Source organism: Haplochromis burtoni, unplaced genomic scaffold (assembly GCF_018398535.1).
Source record: "Haplochromis burtoni strain Fernald_Lab_line unplaced genomic scaffold, NCSU_Asbu1 Contig_243, whole genome shotgun sequence".
Lineage (NCBI taxonomy): Eukaryota > Metazoa > Chordata > Actinopteri > Cichliformes > Cichlidae > Haplochromis > Haplochromis burtoni.
Genome location: NW_024582604.1, coordinates 682,351 through 701,709, shown reverse-complemented (window position 1 = coordinate 701,709; position 19,359 = coordinate 682,351). Strand labels below are relative to the sequence as shown.

Below are 19,359 nucleotides of genomic sequence, written 5' to 3'. Positions count from 1 at the left end.
GGAAGGCATGCAGCCACCGACTGCTTTAATTATTAATAAAAGGTAAAGGAAACAAAACTCAAAGTAGTATGCAACAGTGTTCCTACCTAAAAAAAACCCTCCGCTCATAGCTTAAGGTCTTGTGTTTGATTACACAACCACCACACGTTCCGTCTCCAAACAGGGATTCAGTTGCTCTTCCTGGGTGATACTATTACAGTTTAAGAACGCTCATATGTCATTTCAGCATGAACTCCTATAATGTTTTTTGGGAGTCAGAGGGTAACAACCTGTTCTGTTACTTAAGTAAAATGATATGTTGTGTAATTTAAAAACTTGAGTGCAAATTAGACTTCTGCACTTCCTCTTGGCTCTTGGAAAATCTAGCAAATCCCATGATTTGGTAACTTTGGGAATTTCAGATGGGGAGGACACTCCTGTTGGCTGTTCTTTAAATGCTGGTGCTCCTGCACATCAAGGGAGCTCTTCTTCATTTAGCTTGCTCTGAGGACAGTTTCCAAGGTCAGTTTCCTGATAAAGAATGTAGGGTAATTAACGAGAGCAGCCTGGAGGATATGGATTAGGAAAGCAGGGAATGAACAAAGGAAAAAATGTCAATACTATGAATTATTTGTCCCATTTGAGACTCCACCTCCCAAAATACAGTAAAATTGAAAAATATATAGTTAACTTACAAATGACAACAACTGGTAATTAAAGAATGTATAACAGGGTGAAATATAAAGGACTGTTCAGTGTTCAAACTCATTTGTGATAGGCCATGAAGTTGTAGCCAAAGGCTTCTGTGGGTGTTTGAGAGCCATTTTCTTTGTCCATCTTGAAGTCATCAAGTCTGAAGTAGAGTTGGCCTTTCACTTTCACCCTCATGCTACTTTTTGCATGTTTTCTCAACCACTGCTGTTTCCTTCACCCAAGGGTGGATCTGTGACCTCCAACAGAAACGCCAGCTCGACCTTCCTGCCAGCATTCCAGCACACACACATACACACAACCACTGTGGTTCCGAAAACAGCAGAAAGGGTAAACGATCATAACAAATAAATCAAGAAAGAAAAAATAATTAAAGCCGATATGCTTTACAGTTTATTTTCACCTCTGAACACAGGGAGCATACAGGGCAGGGAGATGAAAAAGAAACACTGTTCTGACATTTTATGGCAGGGTGAGCAAGCACACCTGCAGAGACACAGAAAGGAAGAGAGAGAGAGGGGAAGAGAGAGAGATAACAGTAGAGCAAAGTAGCGAGAGAAAAGAGGTGGAGCAACACAGAGTAAAGAGCTGCTCAGAGAGGCAGAGCAGTCTGCACACATCATCAGCTTGTCTCTTTAGGAGGACGAGAGCAAGAGAGAGTAAGAAAGTGGGTTAAGAAGAGACAGACGGAAAAAAGGAAGAAAAGAGAAACTGCATCAAAGAAAAGAGAGAGTTGTTGTTGAGCTGGGAATCCATCCAGCAGACTTTAGTTTGTGTCCAAAACCAGTTAAAACCAGAGTGACGGGGAGCCGTGAGTGGGAGGACAGACTGGTTTCTAGCCACAGGGAGTAGACTGCAAAGCACCATGGCTGACAATGTGAATGAGGAGTCGGATTATACTCCGGGGAAAGATGAGCTGGACTGGGGCTATGAGGAAGGTAGGCTGGGCTCTCTCAGCATGTGAAGGGATGCTGGAGATGTGTGAAAAGCTAAGGATCAGGAGGAGTTTTAAGGGGGACAACCCAAAACTTTACACTTTTTCAAAACATTTAAAAAAAAAAAGCAATTTGATTCTTTAGTTGGATTTGGGTTATACACTGTACAACATCTGTCAGACCAATATGTTTTTAAAACACCACTAATGGTTTTACTCTCTCATCTCCTATGCTGTAGGTTGCTCGAACGGCATGATTTATAGTCAGTCATATAGAAAAATATCACAAGAACAATATCACTTTTTGCTGGCAACAATATCAAGTTGCCAGCAAACCAGCTGTTTATCACTGCACTGCTAAAAGTATAGGAGACTTGCAACAGACAGTTGTTGGTCAGAGACTTACAGCAGAGCAAAGATTTCCTTGGACTCTACAATTCATACAATAAAACTCAAAAATGACTTGGCATTAAGAGCTGTCACTCATATATCTTTGTCTACAGAGAAACTGAATAAAGCACATAAACACTTGAACATAGGTTACAAACATTACTGTCATACTTTCAGTATGTCACGTAGTTATGTGTTCACTTTGTCTTTCTGCTAATGCTGCTTTTACTGAGCATCGAGGGATATACTGTCACACTGAACTGTGAAATTCTTACTGTAAGTATACTAAATTATATGGAATAGCATGTATGTCTAAGACACTAATATTTGACATGCAAATACCTGGTTAGCTAAGAGGACATGAGAGGTTCCCACAGAAAATTCTTCATCTTAATTTATAAGCACAAGTACAGAACTTCCTTGCCATGAGCTGACAGAGCTCACTGCTGTGTAATAAGCAAAAGTTTCCTTTCTTAGGACTTAGCTAAGGTGTCAGTCACATAGACCTAGAGGTTGGTTGACCCCCTGACAACCTCTGGTCACCAGGGAAAAATGTTGCTGGCAAATTGTTGCTGCTATTGCCAGGTGAAATCAGCTACACCAAGAATCTGCTTGTGATAGCTTTGGTCACCTGCAGTTTGCATTGAAGACAGACTTTTCTACAACGAGTTGTCTTTTATGCCACAAGCTTTAGTCAAAGTGGAACAAGTGCAGTATAAATTGGGTTAGGGCTAACCCTAACTTTTACTCTGACTGCTCTCAATTTCTCATTTTCGTCACTCTTAGTTTCATTAACAGTTGGTGAGTAGTTTGCAAGTGTTTACAGAAATTTCAGCATCTTCCATATAAACTGTTGCAAAGGTGGCAGCCTGCTATCAAGTAAAGCAAAGGGGGTTTCTCAAAGAAGGGTTTTGGTGTACCACTTTACATCTGCTTGCAAACACTTTCTTGATAACAACAGCCAGCAACTTCCAGCAACCACCCACAACCAGTTAAAGAAAGCACATCTTTCTGCTGCAACCAGTGAATTACAAGGTCACTGACTAACTGGTCTGCGATTTGATCAGTTGATTTCACAGAGACTGCCAGAACCTCCAACAACCACTGAAGGTGCACATTTTCCCTGTGGTGGTGGTGGCTATCAGATGGCCACCAACTAACGCCTGTGTGGCTAACAAGCTGGCACAGTCATTTCTTGATTAGCTTACACATAAGAATGATATCATCTAACACTAAAGTTAACAACACCAAATTCTTTTCCAATGGCTGAAGCAAAAAAAACGTAATTACTCACAAAGCTAAGTCCTTAATTTGAGGTCATTAAAGCAACAATCCGCAATTTAGTAGTGCCACTGAAATTCTCACTGCCTTTAGTAAACTGTTGTTAAGGCTTTAGTTGCTGAGGAAAGCGAGAATGTGACCACTGCCCCATGCTTCTTTGCTATGGTGTGAGTAGTCAGCCAGTGAGGACCGTCTATCTGCAGTCCCAACAGAAAGGCACATTGTGAGGCCTGAGCTCCTTGTCTTGGAGGCAGATGGGTGTACTGGACTTTCCATGAACACGATACTGCCAGTGTGTATTTCCTTTTTCTAAAAACACAGCAGGTTGTGCACATTGTACACATCTCTTACTGTTGCAGTCAGCTGAAAAGTGAAGCAAATTCTGTCTTTCAGTGGGATCACTTTCTCTACACTTGTTGCTCTTCACACTCTATTAAACTGATAGCAAAGGCCTTACTATCTTACAAAATATTTCAGTGTTGTGCTGTGGACAGGTGATCTGTCTCATTTAGGACAGACTTGCCCTGTTTTTACAACTGCAGTCTGCTTAATTTTGTTTTTATGAACAGTAATCTCATTGTCACACTCACTGCAAGAAGTCCTGTTTACTAGACACTGAGAGGAAGCAGAAAGAAACTCAGGACCAGAATGAGGACAAGGCAAAGAGGAAGAGGGACTTAAGACCAGTTTTAGCCAGTCTCGTGTCCCCACACGTTCTTCTGAAACCACCGTTTTCCTCTCAAGCACACACCCAGCTCTGTTTACATCACTTCAGGGGATATTATTTGACTTTGATTTTGTGGTGACAAACCCCAATTTAAACCGCAACTACTATTTAAACTGTTTGATTAGTATGAAGATGGATGGATAGTTATTTATTGGAGTTTGGATATATATCCAAACTCCAATAAATAACTATCCATCCATCTTCATACTAATCAAACAGTTGTCTGTGTTGTGCCACTTATGGTACCATAAAATGTGCCATAAGTGGCACTAGGCTACCATTGCCGTATTTATTATAATAATTACAGGTTATGACTTTACTGCTTGTAGACTTGCTAATAAAAAAACATTTCTGACTCCCCTCTTATATAAAACAGCCCCCCCACGTTCCTCCAGTAGGAAGAGCAAATGACCAGTCAAGTTGGATGACTTGTTGAAATCTTAACTGGTAACTGTACTCTAAACATACGATTCCCTGTCTAGTACATGTTTGCTCACTTGCGAGGCTAGTGAGCAAGCACTAGCCATGCAAGTGAGCTTTGTTAGCATGGCTAGCAACATGAAGGGGATTTTTTCGGGTATGGGAAAAAGACCAAAGTGAATGACAGCTGAATTGATGGTTAAGTTTCAGGGTCAGTGATTGGGTTGGACCAGCTGTTGGTAAAATAAATCTCTGAAGGTGTATCTTAATCTTAATTTGTATCTTAATTACTTGTGTTACTGGCACACAACATTAAGTACACAACATATTTCCTTCCTACATGAATTTAGACTGATTGCATGTTCACCAATTAAAACCTGAGTTGTGAGTATGGCATTTGAAACCTTTGACTGTGATTGGATTGCTGCCTGCTGTCAGCATCTGATCACAGATTGTACAAACTTTCACCAAAAATCCAGAAGCGAAACTGCAGAAAGTTAGAAACTGATGTCATTGAGCGAAGAAGAAAAATAGTGTTGCTATTTTTTTGACCAATTCCATGAACTCATTAGGGAAGCTTTTACAGATTTTCCCTCTAGACTTCACCGGAAGTCTTTTTGTAACCATAGATATCTATCCAATCCATCCATCCATTCATCTGAGAGGCAGGGTACACCCTGGACGCCAATCTGTTGCAGGGCTTATTGCAACCTCGTACCCTTCATATGGCATGCAGATTAAGCCACTTCCATGCTGCTTTCATTTTTTTGACCCTTAAACAATATTTGATGCTGCTTATGACTGCTCTGAATAAAGCTGTCAGTGAAAGCCATTATTTACCTCAAATGGTACTTAGGGAAGTACTTGATTTGAGGCAAAGGATGGACGCCTATTTAGCAATGACCAAGCCCTTCATAAGAGCTGTTTTATGTGGTGTATATTGTTTAAATTAAGTGTAGATGATGACTTTGGTAACATATTACAGCTAGTCAAAGTTTGAACTTTGAAACAGCTGGTGCAACAGTTCCCTTTACTTTTAAGTGTGACTTGGCAGGACACTTAAAACTGTGCAACCATTTTTAATGGTCATGTTCTTAGTAAGCCTATATGTTACAACAATAATCTGAATGTATGCTCTATTTCATGTGCATTTTTATGCCTATTTTTGCTCATAAAGGTGTAGAATGGGGACTTCATTTCCCAGCAGCCAATGGCGAGTACCAGTCTCCCATTAATCTAAACTCCAGGGAGGCTCACTATGATCCATCACTCCTGGATGTTGGATTGTCACCAAACTACGTGGTGTGTCGAGACTGCGAGGTCATCAATGATGGACATACTGTCCGTATTATTCTCAAGTCCAAGTCAGGTAACTCCCAGCAGCCATGACATCATATCAGCAAACACAAATTGTTGACTAAACTGCTTTGAAACAGGATGCATGTATAGTTTTTGAGGTTTGGTAGGAGGTGATTAATGTATATTTTTCTCACAAGGGAAAAGCAAAAAAGTTGCATCGCATCACAAACGACCCCTTTCTCTCACACCGACTATTATTCTGACCTATTTAGCCTTCTTCCTGTACGTGCTTGATCATAAACCCTCTGGTTTCCTGTGACAGTGGTTACTGGAGGTCCACTGCCAAGCGATCACGAGTATGAGCTTCATGAGGTTCGATTCCACTGGGGCAAAGAGAACCAAAGAGGATCGGAGCACACGGTCAACTTCAAGGCTTTCCCTATGGAGGTAAACCAAGGAGAAAAAAGAGAAAAAAGCAAGGCCATAACCACGAAGCACACCCCAAACACCAAAGAAATGCACTGATTTGTTTAGACTTCTTGTCTTCAGCTAACACTTCAGTTTGATGAGTCCTTGAAGACAAACCTTTTTTTTCTTTGAAAAGTATCTGCTTTGATATCAATAGCATTGTTCCACAGTCATAATCAAACATTCTGTGACTCCGTGTGTCTGTGAAATCTTTACGGTGCGTTCTCTGACAGTTCATCAAGAAACTGTACCACTCCATCCAAAAACCTACATTTATATTTTCATTTTTTTTGTTTACAAATGTGTGAGCTGTTTCTACTTTGGTTTTTACTCCACGTTAGGTCAATCCCATTTTTATCTTGTCATCTACAACAACTTTGCATTTCCCAAAACTGGACTCCATCTTCAAATACTAATGTTATAAATTCTGGTGAACTTTCTTAGATAACGTTCCTGCACAATATAATATCTGGCATTTTACTGGACCTCAAGGTAAATACCTAATAAATTCCTAATTATTAGGACACCAACAATATATGAATCTGACAACAGAACATTGGACTTGCTGGTCTACAAATGTCCCATTTTCCCATTTTTAGTGTTTGTCCGTAGTCAACAAGGGAAAATTGTGTGAAGAGAGCTTGGCTTATTTGAAGACAGTGGTAAATACAGTTTACTGTGCCGATTGTACTGAGCTCAATCTACTGCAGATATTATTCTCAGTATAGCTCAGTGTCTCTTTCCATTCCTGTTTGTAGCAGCAGAACTACCCTTTTACGATAGCTTATGTTTCCTTTTACAAAACACATTATCAGTTCTGAGTGCAGAAGGCTATTAATAATGAAACAGGCAGCTCAGAGATCACAAAGATATTATACATTAATGTTTTTTCCACTGTGTCTGCTATAATAAGACACATAGCATGGCAGCTGTAAGTCTTATCATGTATGTAACTTCAGTCTGGTCTTGTATTTACTGCTTTCAGGGTCGAAGCTTTGTACACGTCCCTTTGTTTATGTGGAAGCCCTTACAAAAAGCCTTCAGTCACCACAAGCTGATGGTTTCTCACTCACTCACAACTTGTCCTCTCTACAGCAAATGCCACTCAATCACAGATTGTAATGTGTTGTTTCTCTGTGTGCAGCTTCATCTGATTCACTGGAACAGCACTCTGTTTAACACATTGGAGGATGCTCTAGGGAAGAAGAATGGAGTACTTATCATAGCTCTTTTTGTGCAGGTAAGCATCTAGAGCCAGAAGGCTGGCAAAGTGACCTGATAAAGGATTGATTTACAATGTCTGTTTATTCATAGCCAAGAAACTATTTTCTATGTCAGTCAGAAACATCGTTAAAGTCAGTGTCTTTTCAGTCCAGGAAGTTAGGAGGTGGAGCATTCATGGAATGAAGTTGTTTTTCCTGCACATTCCACATACACTTGTTATTGTGAACTGGGAAATCTGGGGGCCCAATACTTTGAACTCTTTGTCAAGTGTTGTGTGTATTATCCTACTGAAAAAGATCAGTGGCATTAATGAATACTTTCTCCACAGAGAAATATGTGTTCTGCAGTAATGTTTAGGCAGGTCAAAGCAACATCTACATGAATGCAACTGAGGCTTACCAGCAGAAAATCATCACACTGTCCCCAGTGTGACAGACATTGTCAAAACTAGTTATTGCTTGATATATTGCATTTTTTAAATGTTTGAAAATGTCTGTAAAGCTTCCACTGAAGAACTTTAAAAGAAAGAAAGAAATACAGATACCCCCCCCCCCCCAAAAAAAACAACAACATAAATTTAAATACATTTCTTCATAAAACAGATGCATTTTTTTCTCCATGCTTAAAAAAAGACACTTAAACACACCATTTCTCCCTGTTAAGTGCAGCTCAGGGGAAGTGCCATTTAAAAAGGCTGTCCCATTTTCCATGTATATGATCCAGTGTTTGGTGACATCTTATGCAGCCTGTGAATGCTCAGTTAAACACAAAGTAAAAGGTGCTGTCTTTCTGTGGAGTTCTAAGTTATATGCTGGCTCCCTAAACTGGGACTGAGCCACAATGCCCGTTTTAAGTCTAGTCTTGACATGCATTTTTATAAACATTTGCTTTTATCAGCCCTAATGTACTTTCCTTCCTAGCATTGTAAAAGCTGTTTTCCTAAATGACTGATCAGATAAATTCTAGATATGCTTGGTGTGACCTGAGAATGAGTCAGTTTGGAATGTATTGTTTGCCACGTTCCTGTGAAATTCCCCTGATTTACATGCTTAATGCACTCCATAAGGAATAATACTCAGCTCATGAAATGAGACCGGGTTTTCAAGAACTCTCAGTAGACCTCTTGAAAAGCTAGTCTGCTGAGAAACCTGCTCAAAAACCTTGACAAAAAACAGTGGCTATCTCACTCTTTCTTCAACCCAAAACATTCCTGACCTCAGACCTAACACTACACACATCCTGTTCTCAACAGAATTCTTACTTCATCCCCTGTTTACTTCCTGCAGACATAAAAGTATAAAAGTCCTGCTTAAACACAATCACTGGTAGCATTATCGTTATCAACTAGTTCAAGCTGAAATAAGGACTACTTTGTCAGTTGTGAAACCAAACATGCTTACTTTTTTATCAGATTGGTAAAGAGCATCTGGGACTGAAGGCCATCACTGAAGTTCTCCAGGACCTGCAGTACAAGGTGTGACTGAATTAAAAAAAATCTGAGCAGATGAAAGCATCTTAAAATGCTGGATTTGTAGGATGCATGTACAATGAGAATAATTATCTTTGTGTTAATGCCACCAGGGGAAGAGCAAGATAATCCCCTGCTTTAATCCCAACACTCTGTTACCGGGTAAGCAAGGATGTCTTGAGCACCGATACAGATTTGTAGCTATTGCCTCCTGATAACACCCATACGATTTTTGTGTGGGTGTGAGATAAAGTTGAAAAAAAAAATGCAGATCATGTCCTCATTTCAGAAAGTCAACTGCATGATGGGATGAAGAAATTGTTTTTTGTTCAGCCTTGAGAGCTGAAACAATATCATCAAAGTATAACTGATGTTTGCTTTTTCCACAAAACCTGCCCACAGATCCATTACTGAGAGACTACTGGGTGTATGAAGGATCTCTGACTACACCACCTTGTAGTGAGAATGTGACCTGGATTCTCTATCGTTACCCTCTCACCATCTCACAGTTACAGGTAAAACAAATAAAGCAGGTAAAGTAAAGCATCCTCTGCCTTTTTAAGTTTTTTTGTTTTATTTATTTTTCTTCTTCTGTTTAATCCCAGAATTATTATCTCAGCCTTAAAGGCCCTTTCAGCTCAGTGTTTTGGGTTCCTGACAGGCAAAGTCCTCAGGCAGCTGTTTTCTCAGAAGAAGCTACAGCATCAGCTGCTGATGGTAGTGGAGTGTTTAGCTGCTGATGAGACGGATATATTTTGCCAGAAATCAGTGGAGAATATAATGGTGAATACAGTAAAGGGTTAATGTATAATTGTCAATCTTTCATAATAAGAAGAAAAGAAAAAAAACCCTAGATGCAGAAAGCTGCAAAACCGCAAAACCCTGCTGCTATTTCACAATAAAAGCATTTCAGGAACTCTATAAAGTGGTCCCAAAAAGTTGATTCTGGTCATCTGGACGTAGCGTTTTCAGTGAGAGAAATGTTTCGCCACTGATCCAAGTGACTCCTTCAGTCTCAGCTGACTGCAGGTTTCCAACCTTATATACAGTAGATTTGCATAATGACTTAAACTAGCACCACTGAATGAACAATGGGCTGTGAGGTCTGTTTCTTGATTATTAGTAAGCAAATTGTCATGACCATTGATCAACAACCACTGATCAATGACCTTGCCTGACGAGTTACTTATTCTGTGTTGTGCCATCTTAGCCAGAGGTTGTTTGGCTTCTCCAATGTATAAATCCTGGCAATCCTCCTTAACAGCGTACAGTATGTTACTCTGTTTGTGTCAGGGGACCTGATCCTTTTGGCTCAGCGTGTTTTGGGGTTTAAAAGCCACGGATGCAGTGTTTAGAGAAAATGCGTCTCAGCTGTTCCGATACTCCTGACACATACAGGATGACCACAGGTTTTCGCTTAAGCAGCGGTTGCCCTTCTCTCCTGGATCAGCTGGAGCTTTCTTTAGGTGCTCTAACAAATGTCCAGCTGGGATAACCACATTTACTCAGGGCCTTCTTGAAGCGATGTTCTTCTGCTTCGCTGGCTGCTGAGTCTGTTGGGATGGGGTTCCCTCTATGTTGCAGCGTCCTGATGACGCCCAGTTTGTGCAGCAGTGGATGATGAAACCTTAAATACTGATCTGTATTCGTAGGTTTACGGTACACACCAACTTTTAAATGTCCCCCATTACTGATGGAAATCTCACAGTCTAACAAGGCTAACCTGTCTTTTTTTTTATTTTTTATTTTTCACTGAAAATTTCACATCTAGATAAACAGAATCAACTTGTTAGTATTTCCTTACCTGGATGGCTGAACATGCATCAAGATCTATTAAGTGGTGAATATTAAGAATATTAGCCTAACACTGATATACAAAATTTCTGTTACTAGTGAATAGTCTGTTTATCGGCAAAACACATTTTATTTCTCTTATGAAACAACTTGTAGATATCTGCTGCAGCAGTAAAATAAAGTAGACATCAGCAAAATTATAGGCCATGAATCATACATGGTAACGGCTACCCATGGCAAGTGTAAGCCAATCAGTTACACTGGTGTGGCTCTTCTACTGCGTTCAGTGTCTGTATTGTTCATGTTTGAGGGGGTTTCTCATTTTCTACATCCTGTCTTATATGATCAATATGTCAGCCCTGTATGTATTTTTAAATTGCACAGTAATACTAGCCCACAGCTCTCTAGCAGTTACTCACAGTACAGGAAACCTTTACACTCACTACCAATCAATAAGTCTGTCGAGTTTCTTTTGATACATTTTTATTTGAATTTAGCCTTTGGGTCTCTCATGCTTTACTCCAGCAGCCTGATGTAAAGGATGATGACAGTAACCATCTGACATTTAATTCAGGCTTTCATGTTCCCTGCTTTCTGCTCCATTGAACCTGCAGAAATGCCAACAGAAAGGATGACTTCAGGCTCCCTCAGGCCATGCCCTATTGTGAATAATAAAAGCTGGAAAGTATCAATGGGTTAAAGATGATTAATTTTCTTATTTTTAGATGATAACAAAGCCAATCCTGCAAACAGGTGGTATATAGTATGTGTTTAAAGTTTTAAGTTAAGCCATTTTTATGGCTCCTTCCGCAACTATTAGTGCTTCTTGTTTGCAGCGTACAAATAGAAGTCCTAAAAGCAAACACTAAAACAGAAAAATCTTCAGTTGGGTTCTGGTTTTATGAGGGGCGTAAGTATAAAACCTGCCAAGTGTTAGGCAGTTCAGACAGCAGCTCTAGTTTCTCACCAGTTGATAAGCAGGCCCAAGCAGTGGGTTACACTAGAATAATATAGTCCTTTAACTATGCTATACATGCGACCTTCTGCTTGCCACCCTTTCCATTACACTTCTCTCTACATCCCTTTAAAGTAAAAAAGCAAAGTGTAAAAAAACACAGTTAACTCCAGCACACTGACCTGTATGCTGTTTTTTATGCCTACTCATGTACTGTGCTGCACTTTACTGTTCTTCTTTCTGTAACATGTTCTGTAACCACAGCAAGTATTTTAAAACAGCAGGTCCTTCTTACCTAGAATACACACCTCAAACATCCGGCTATTATTGACTCTGTGTGTGTGTGTGTGTGTGTGTGTGTGTGTGTGTGTGTGTGTGTGTGTGTGTGTGTGTGTGTGCTCAGTGAATGTGTATACATATCAGGCGGTTACTATGCCTACTATGTTGTTAGTATGTTGTAATGCACTTTGACAGCGTGCTATAAAGCTTTCCTCTGTGACACAGCTGCACGGCTGCATAAAAAGCCTCATATTTGTTTTGCCTGATATTGCTACCCCCTGCACAGTATGTGTGTGTAGATCATATCTGCACTTGCAGCATTTTCTCATGAACAGGAAGTCAGGTGAAAGATTATTCTGATCTGAGAATTATAAAAAGCCCAGAATGCTCTTTTTTGTAGATGACCTGTCGAGCTGTTGTATTCAGAGATGAGTAAAAATGGTTCGTTTGTCCATCTGACATGCTAAACCAAAGCAAATAGTGAAATCACCAGAAATAACCCCTCCACTTTCTCTGTTATGAGGAATCACACATAACTTTAGTCCTTCCTTTTTATACCCACAAGCTTGTTTTTAGGAAGGTGAAAGTGAGGCTCTGAAGACTTTATACAGCTGACAGTTTGTCAGATTCTTTTCCTTAGACATGAATAAATACCTGCAGCGACACAATGCAATATAAAGTGAAGGCACAGTGGAACCTAAACCCACAATCACCACAGTGCTCCTCTTGTTGTGGTAAAAAGAAGAAAAAAAAAAGAAGATTGCTATTCTACTACAGGGTAAGACATCAGAACATTTTAAATTAAATTAAAGTAAATTATGATAATTCTAAAATTCAGAAAGGAGGATTTTCTGGTGAAAAAGTAGCCCTGCGTCTCCAAGACCTCAACAGACTCCCTCAGTTTCTGTGTAAACATCTTTGTCATTGCAGATTGAGGAGTTTCGGAGACTACGGTCCCACGTCAAAGGTGCGGAGCTGCCAGAAGGGAATGATGGGATGCTGGGGGACAACTTCCGTCCCACCCAGCCGCTCAGTGACCGGACAGTTCGCGCTGCCTTCCAGTGACTCCCACTTTCCACCGCCATCTCAGACAAACTGTGGGACCTACAGATACAATCAAAGAAGGTAGCATTGTCACAGTGAGTTACACTTCAATACAGTGTTCTGAGGTGGTCACGTCCTACTTTGAGGAAAAGGGTTTGTCTTTTCATATAAGGTCAAACCTATTAATGGAACGCATGCGTGGTATCGTACACCTTTCTTGCAGAGGGTTCAAGACAGATAATAGCAGTTTGTTAGGAAACAGTGACAGTACAATAGCAAATACAAAGTATTATTAGGAATTTTTTTTAATCAAGATGGTTTAAGATGATATTTACACTCATTGTAACTCTGAGCCTCTGAGCGTGTTGTTGTACAGTGAATTTTTCTGACAACTCCCTACTGCTGTAAAAAACCCCTGACAAACAGCTGTTGATGCCCTCAGTGAGATCAAACTACAACAGCAAATCTGATGTAACTAAACTAAGAAACAGTGAGCTGAACAGCTCTAAAATGCTGTTTAGCTCACTGTAGATGGGGAATCAATAATTATCTGTAGATGTGATGACTGATATTTGAAAAAGTAACTATCACTTGCTCTACTTACCACCAAACACTTTGTATTTTTAGTCAGTTCAGCACATTTCCTCATGAGGGACAGAATTTTAATGAACTAGGCATACTGTCCCTGAGGTATTTGGGCCCTCAGAATCCATGGCACATAATAGATCAGGCCCTGGAAGAACTAACCCAGTTTAGTTACTAATGTGGGACCAACCTATATACAGCACAAAGTGCATGGAGAGATCCCAGATTTAGCTCAGCAGCACTGCAGGAGGAAGGCAGGGCAGAACTTTAGGACATCAGAACAGAGCAGGACGCTTAAAAATGCGACGACTGCAAAAGTGTAAGGCTAAAACAAACAACCTTGTTTACTATTTTTTATGTGCTGATGTGAAATAAACACGAATATTAAGCAGGTACGTCACTTTCCCCAAACATTGCATAATTACAGATGAGGTCACCTAGTACTGTTTAGATCAAAACAAATGCTTCACTTTTGAAGATAAACATTTTTGCGTTATTGGTTATGAGTCTGCATTCCTTCATTCTTATGGTGTTTCTACACTGTTTTGAAGTTGTGAAGAAGAAGAAAGAGGAATATTTGTAGCTTTTCAGACCTCATTCTGGCTCAGTGTTAAAGGTAAGAGCACAAGTGCCTCGTGTTAAATACAAATGAGCGACGGTGGGCAGAAGCAGTAACCTTTTCTCACATCTCTACACTATCAGTTAGCCTTTTGCAACATAATGTCAGGGACAGGAACACAGTGTCTGCCTTGCAGTAAATTATCTCATCTGACATCGATGTAGCGTCTGTAACTTTTTAAATCAGAAAGTAAAACATGCTGAATTTGAGTTCATAGTCTGGGTAATGCTTTGCCACATGCGTGGGATCTTACATTATAATGCCGCTAAATAGCTTCCAACTTTTGTTAGTCCTACATGAATGGATAAAACTCATGCCCACGTCACGGGCTTGGCTCAGCTTACAGAAAGCCTGCAAGCCAAGAAATGCCAGAAAAACCTTCTGCAGAACCACATGGAATGATACTACAGAGAGTTCTACATGAGCTAACCTGTAAAATCAGTGGTGTGTCACGTTAAATGTCCAGAGGAAAACTGAGTGTTTCCATGTAGTCATGGTGTTTTGGGAATTGTGATCACATAATGAGTAAAACTGTCAGTTTACTGGCTTCATTTGAACTGAGTCATTTTGCCCAAAACAGCTATTTTTGCAGATGTAACAGCTTAACAGTGAACTCCCAGCTAGTGTTTACGCTCTGAAGGCTACACGGTAGAGCTCTTCAGGGTCATATAACTCTTATAGCCCTGTGATACCATAGAATGCTGTGGAAGATCTGAACTGACGTCCACTTAGGCCAAAGTCAAAGGACACAGACGAGAGTAACAGACGGAGTAAAAACTGAAGCAGAGGACAAAAAAGTGAGGGCTTGTTGAGAGCGAGGAAGTAGAGGGGTAACTTGGTGAAAGGAGGTAAAAATGCCAGAGGGATGAAAGAGGAGTGAGCGAGCAGAGGGAAGAAAATGGAAAGAAACAACAGAGGACTATTGTCTATGGTGTAAACAGATACTGATCTGGTCCCACCAGCAAAACACACCTAAGACAAGAGTTCAGACTATGGGAAAGACAACCCCTGGGGGAAATAGAGCCCCAGAGGTGGAGTTAAAAAAATATTTGTATGAAGTGTTATACGTAAGTAGGATTTTCAGGTATCTGTACTTGGGTTTTTATTTTTTTGATGACTTTTTGCTTTTAATCTATGCATTTTTACTACACAAATATCTGTACTCAAAACAGGCTTCTTTCTTCAAGTTCATTGTGTTTCATGTCACTATGTGTCTTTAAGCATCGACAAGCAAAGAGAGGAAAGAGGCTAAAACATATGCATATGCATGCATAATTCATAGGAGTATGCGTTGAGGTTAGAGTTGGTCTGAACCATCTGGAACAGCATTTTTGGTGCAGAAGCTGTGGTCATTGTGCTTCTGTTATCACCATGACAGCTGTAAGCATGAAACAGACTCCAAAGAAGCTCACGGGATACAACGGCTGAAGGTTGACAGGTTTTATTGTTACAAAGGGAGGTTTCTCCAAGGGAATTTAGTATGGGTGCATGGATGAGTGGCGCAGTGGTGATTTGAGTTTTTGATTTACAATTGAGTTGTAATTTCTTCAGCTGTGAGTTGACGAGCAAACTGTGGGGGAGCCAATGGTCAGAGCTGTTCAACTTTGATCAATGGGAGGCTGAGCAGGCAGGTAGGTCCGGAGGGTGAAAATTTGAATCAGGCAGACCAGCTTGACAGAGACAGGTAAAGGTAAAATAAACACAAGGGAGTGGATACTTGGACAGGTCTGAGAGTCATATAGGAGCCTAAAAAGGAAGGTTTTGGAATTCTGCGGTCAAGTTCAGACTCACACCAGATTGAGATACTTTGGCATGACTTTAAGCAGGCCTTCAATGCTAAAAACGCTCCAAGGTGGCAGAATCAAAACAATTCTGCAAAAACGAGTGGGCCAGCATTCCTCCTCTTCTTTGTGTTTGTGTTATTTTTGTTCAGTTGTGTGATCAAAGAGCTACGCAAACAGAGACCAATGCTGAACCAGCATGGGAGTAAGTATTTAATAGATTTAGTTGAGCAAATAAAGATCCTGCCTTGCAGCCTGTCTATCTTAGGAAAATAGTAGGGGATCAGACTAAATAATAACAGTAGAGTCGTTACCTTGAAATATGAAGCGCCTTGAGGCAGCTGTTGTTGTGATTTGGTGCTATGTAGATAAAATTAAATTGAACTGATTTTGGGGCGACATGAACAATATTATTTTCAAACTTCTGAGTTGACTTCATTTGTCAGAACAGTGAAAACAAAGCAACCCTGGAGCTGAGTTAAGACAGTAGTACATATCCGCCACCAAACAACCGATTTCATATCATTCTGAAACTGATGTTCGACTACCAAGAGATGATTTTGTTTGTTTGTTCTCTTTTAGCAGCCAGATTTCTTTCTTTTTTGACCAACACTATGAAGTTGTTCTGAATTCTCTTTGGCAATGTACTTTCTTCCCACCCTGCTGCAACATGTGCCTCTTTTTGGCTCACTAGCTCAGCTCACATATATGTGACTTTATGTGGTACCTTCGAAGGAAAAAATAATGAACTTTTACAGAGGCTTTTTAACACCTCCTTCTAAAACACCTCAGTTTTGCTGGAGTTTCTTTCTCCAGTTTAAAGTAATTGGTTGTAAAAGTACAAACCTAGCATTTCCATCTGTGTGTTACAGTTTAGCTGCTGGACACATCTGGTTTTTCTCATTCTCCTAATCACATCCATATTTGTCTTTTCTTACAGGAGAGAAGAAAGAAGAGGCGTGAAGAGAGTAGCAGCAGTGCAAGGATGTGGTTCTAGATCAGCCGCAGATTAAGAGTGAAGGTGGACAAAGAAGCTATTGATTACACCCCTTTACAGTGTGCGTGTGTGTGTGTGTGTGTGCTTAAGTGTAGTCTCTACACCCTCCTGCCCCTCCCTTTTAACATATGTAAAATCCCCCTCTGTTTGTGTACTGTAGTGTGGTATTGTGTTAATCTGCTGTGTCTGTCCTGGTGACAGGAGGCTTATAATCAGCCCATCTCTGCTGTCAAAACAAAAGGAAGCTTGAACCACAGATGTGGTACCTAGACACATCCGTGCGCGTACACACACACACACACACACACACACACACACACACGCACACACACACATCCTTTGTACATTACGTGAATACAGGACGTTAATTATGCAAGACTGTACACATTTTACACAAAGTTTATGAGCTTATTTGAAGCTAAATTTCAAATGAAGTCACACAAAGAAAATATACACGTGTATTAAATCAAGCATCCAGCAAGATCTTAAAAGAAATCATGTTTCTATACAGCCTCTGTTTGAATCTTTTTAGCAAATCTCCATTGTTAGTATTTCTTTATTAAATGTCCCCCAAAGGGCTGGAGAGAGACAGGTGAAGGCAGGTGTACTGGCTGAATATCATTGGAAATTATGCACTGAAGGAATCTTTGAACTGAATAATTTTCCATTATTTCCATCAGCTTCCTGTACCTGATGCATTTTCACATCCGCACTCTGGAGGTTGGGCTCATTTTGTAGGTTAACCCTTCAATCCAGTGTATTTTGCTTAATTTCCAACTCAATATTTGAATTCTGGGACTAACATTGTTTAAAGGTTCAAAATAATCCATATTTACAAGGTGTTGCTCTCCATGCCACTACCACACTGCTGCACCAGTTAGTGAAACAACTATGTTTAAGGGTAAAACATCAATTTTTACATGCATCCTGAACATTCTCAATATTTCTGAGGCTAACAAATAATATCCAGAACATCCTAATAACAAGGGAAAAAATTAATTTGCGCAAATTTATATTCTTGTGCATTTTTACATGACAAGTAAAGTAAGTAAAATTAAAAAAAAATTAGTTGATTAACTTTTTGAGCATCAAAACGGCACCATCAACTTTTTATTTTGGCAAAGCAATTTATGTTAATGTCATTGAGCCTATAGTCAAGTCATCTTCGCTTATGACCTGGATTACTCCCTGCAAAGCATAAACATGATGCAACAATGCTGTGTGCACAGATGTGGGCGGTGAGCCAACGCACTGCAAGGCGAACATCTCAGCTTGTATTTTGTTTTGTATTTTAGACCACCTCTCTCGACAAACAGGTTTGAACAGCAGGTGGGTGAAACTAGGTGCCTGAGATGACCATATTAGGGATATTCTCTCTCTCTGACATCATAAAAAGTTTAGAGTTAAAAAAATGTTTGATGCCTGAACTCACAGGGGTTACTTGTACATACACTGACCTCATTATTTGAACCTTAATATGAATGTCCAGCATTGAGACTATGTTCCTGAAAACCAGGGCAAAGCACAGTCAGTCCACCTTATCGTTTAGATACATTTCTGACCAAACTAACACACAAACTAAAAAAACTATACAGCCCATCATGAACCAGCAATTCTGAATAAAACAGTATTATGCTGGATGTCTTCACACAATCAACAGCTTTAATACTGGATATCAGTGTTCCTACTGAACTTTCAAATCCCATTCATCAGTAGGACACTGCGGCCACTACCACAACTTATGTGTTACTAGCACTGTTTTTTTTTTTTAAATTTGTGTATGTGTCAGTGTATTTGTGTGTTTGAATGCCTGGCCTCACTGTATGTGACTAACTGATCTGGCATAAACTGTGAGAACTGATGACTATTACTGTAAAGCAACAATAAACCTGACACGCTGACTTACTAAAACTCTGAAATGGAAACTGTGTTTTTCTTGACAATGAGCCATATCTAACCAAGCATCATGAAAAAAAGACAAATCAAACAAGGAAAATAAACACTGTTTGTGTATCCAGTATGATATAAAGATTAATTAATTATTTTAGGAAAGAACCTTAAGAAATACGGAGACAATTATTGCAACTGTGTACTATGAACCTGTTGCCTCTGGAATGGTTGCTTTGCAGACTGTAACTGATCGTGCACTCAGTTGTCACCGCCATAGCAACTTTGGCACGCCATGATAGTGATAAGGTGGCAATAAGAGTAAGTCTGCTATGAGCTCGCTATCAGTTTGCAGTTAAATAGGGTCAAGCTGGCAATTACATATAATCTGTTTGTGATAATACAACAATTAACTGCGTTAATCTTTTGCAAACATTTACAGAAATGTAAATGTGCACAGAAAATATGATGTAGGCTTTAAGAAACTGTGCTCTGATATAGTAATACAACCAGAACC

At 39.9% G+C, this 19,359-nt stretch overlaps 1 protein-coding gene across 3 annotated transcripts; it reads left to right on the top strand.

Annotated features, from left to right (window-relative positions):
- Positions 1-1,266: 1,266 nt before the first annotated feature.
- Positions 1,267-18,874, top strand: ca8 (carbonic anhydrase VIII). 3 transcript variants are annotated; one of them, XM_042227101.1, is made up of 9 exons: positions 1,267-1,628; positions 5,626-5,811; positions 6,064-6,188; positions 7,354-7,449; positions 8,845-8,907; positions 9,015-9,063; positions 9,304-9,416; positions 12,860-13,054; positions 16,899-18,874. In XM_042227101.1, exons 1-8 carry the CDS (start codon positions 1,556-1,558, stop codon positions 12,992-12,994), a joined length of 840 nt encoding a protein of 279 aa, XP_042083035.1. In that variant the 5' UTR covers positions 1,267-1,555; the 3' UTR covers positions 12,995-13,054; positions 16,899-18,874. The 3 variants fall into 3 exon arrangements, with proteins under 3 accessions (XP_042083035.1, XP_005938251.1, XP_005938252.1); XM_005938189.3 differs by having other exon boundaries at positions 1,268-1,628; positions 5,620-5,811; XM_005938190.3 differs by having other exon boundaries at positions 1,268-1,628; positions 5,620-5,811; positions 12,860-13,068.
- The last annotated feature ends 485 nt before the right edge of the window (positions 18,875-19,359 follow it).

Excerpts from the sequence above, each read along its gene's own strand:
- ca8 (XM_005938189.3), top strand. The coding sequence starts at position 1,556 with ATGGCTGACAATGTGAATGAGGAGTCGGATTATACTCCGGGGAAAGAT. Across the intron at positions 6,189-7,353 it reads TCAAGGCTTTCCCTATGGAG|CTTCATCTGATTCACTGGAA; the intron begins GTAAACCAAGGA and ends CTCTGTGTGCAG. Across the intron at positions 9,417-12,859 it reads TCACCATCTCACAGTTACAG|ATTGAGGAGTTTCGGAGACT; the intron begins GTAAAACAAATA and ends TTGTCATTGCAG.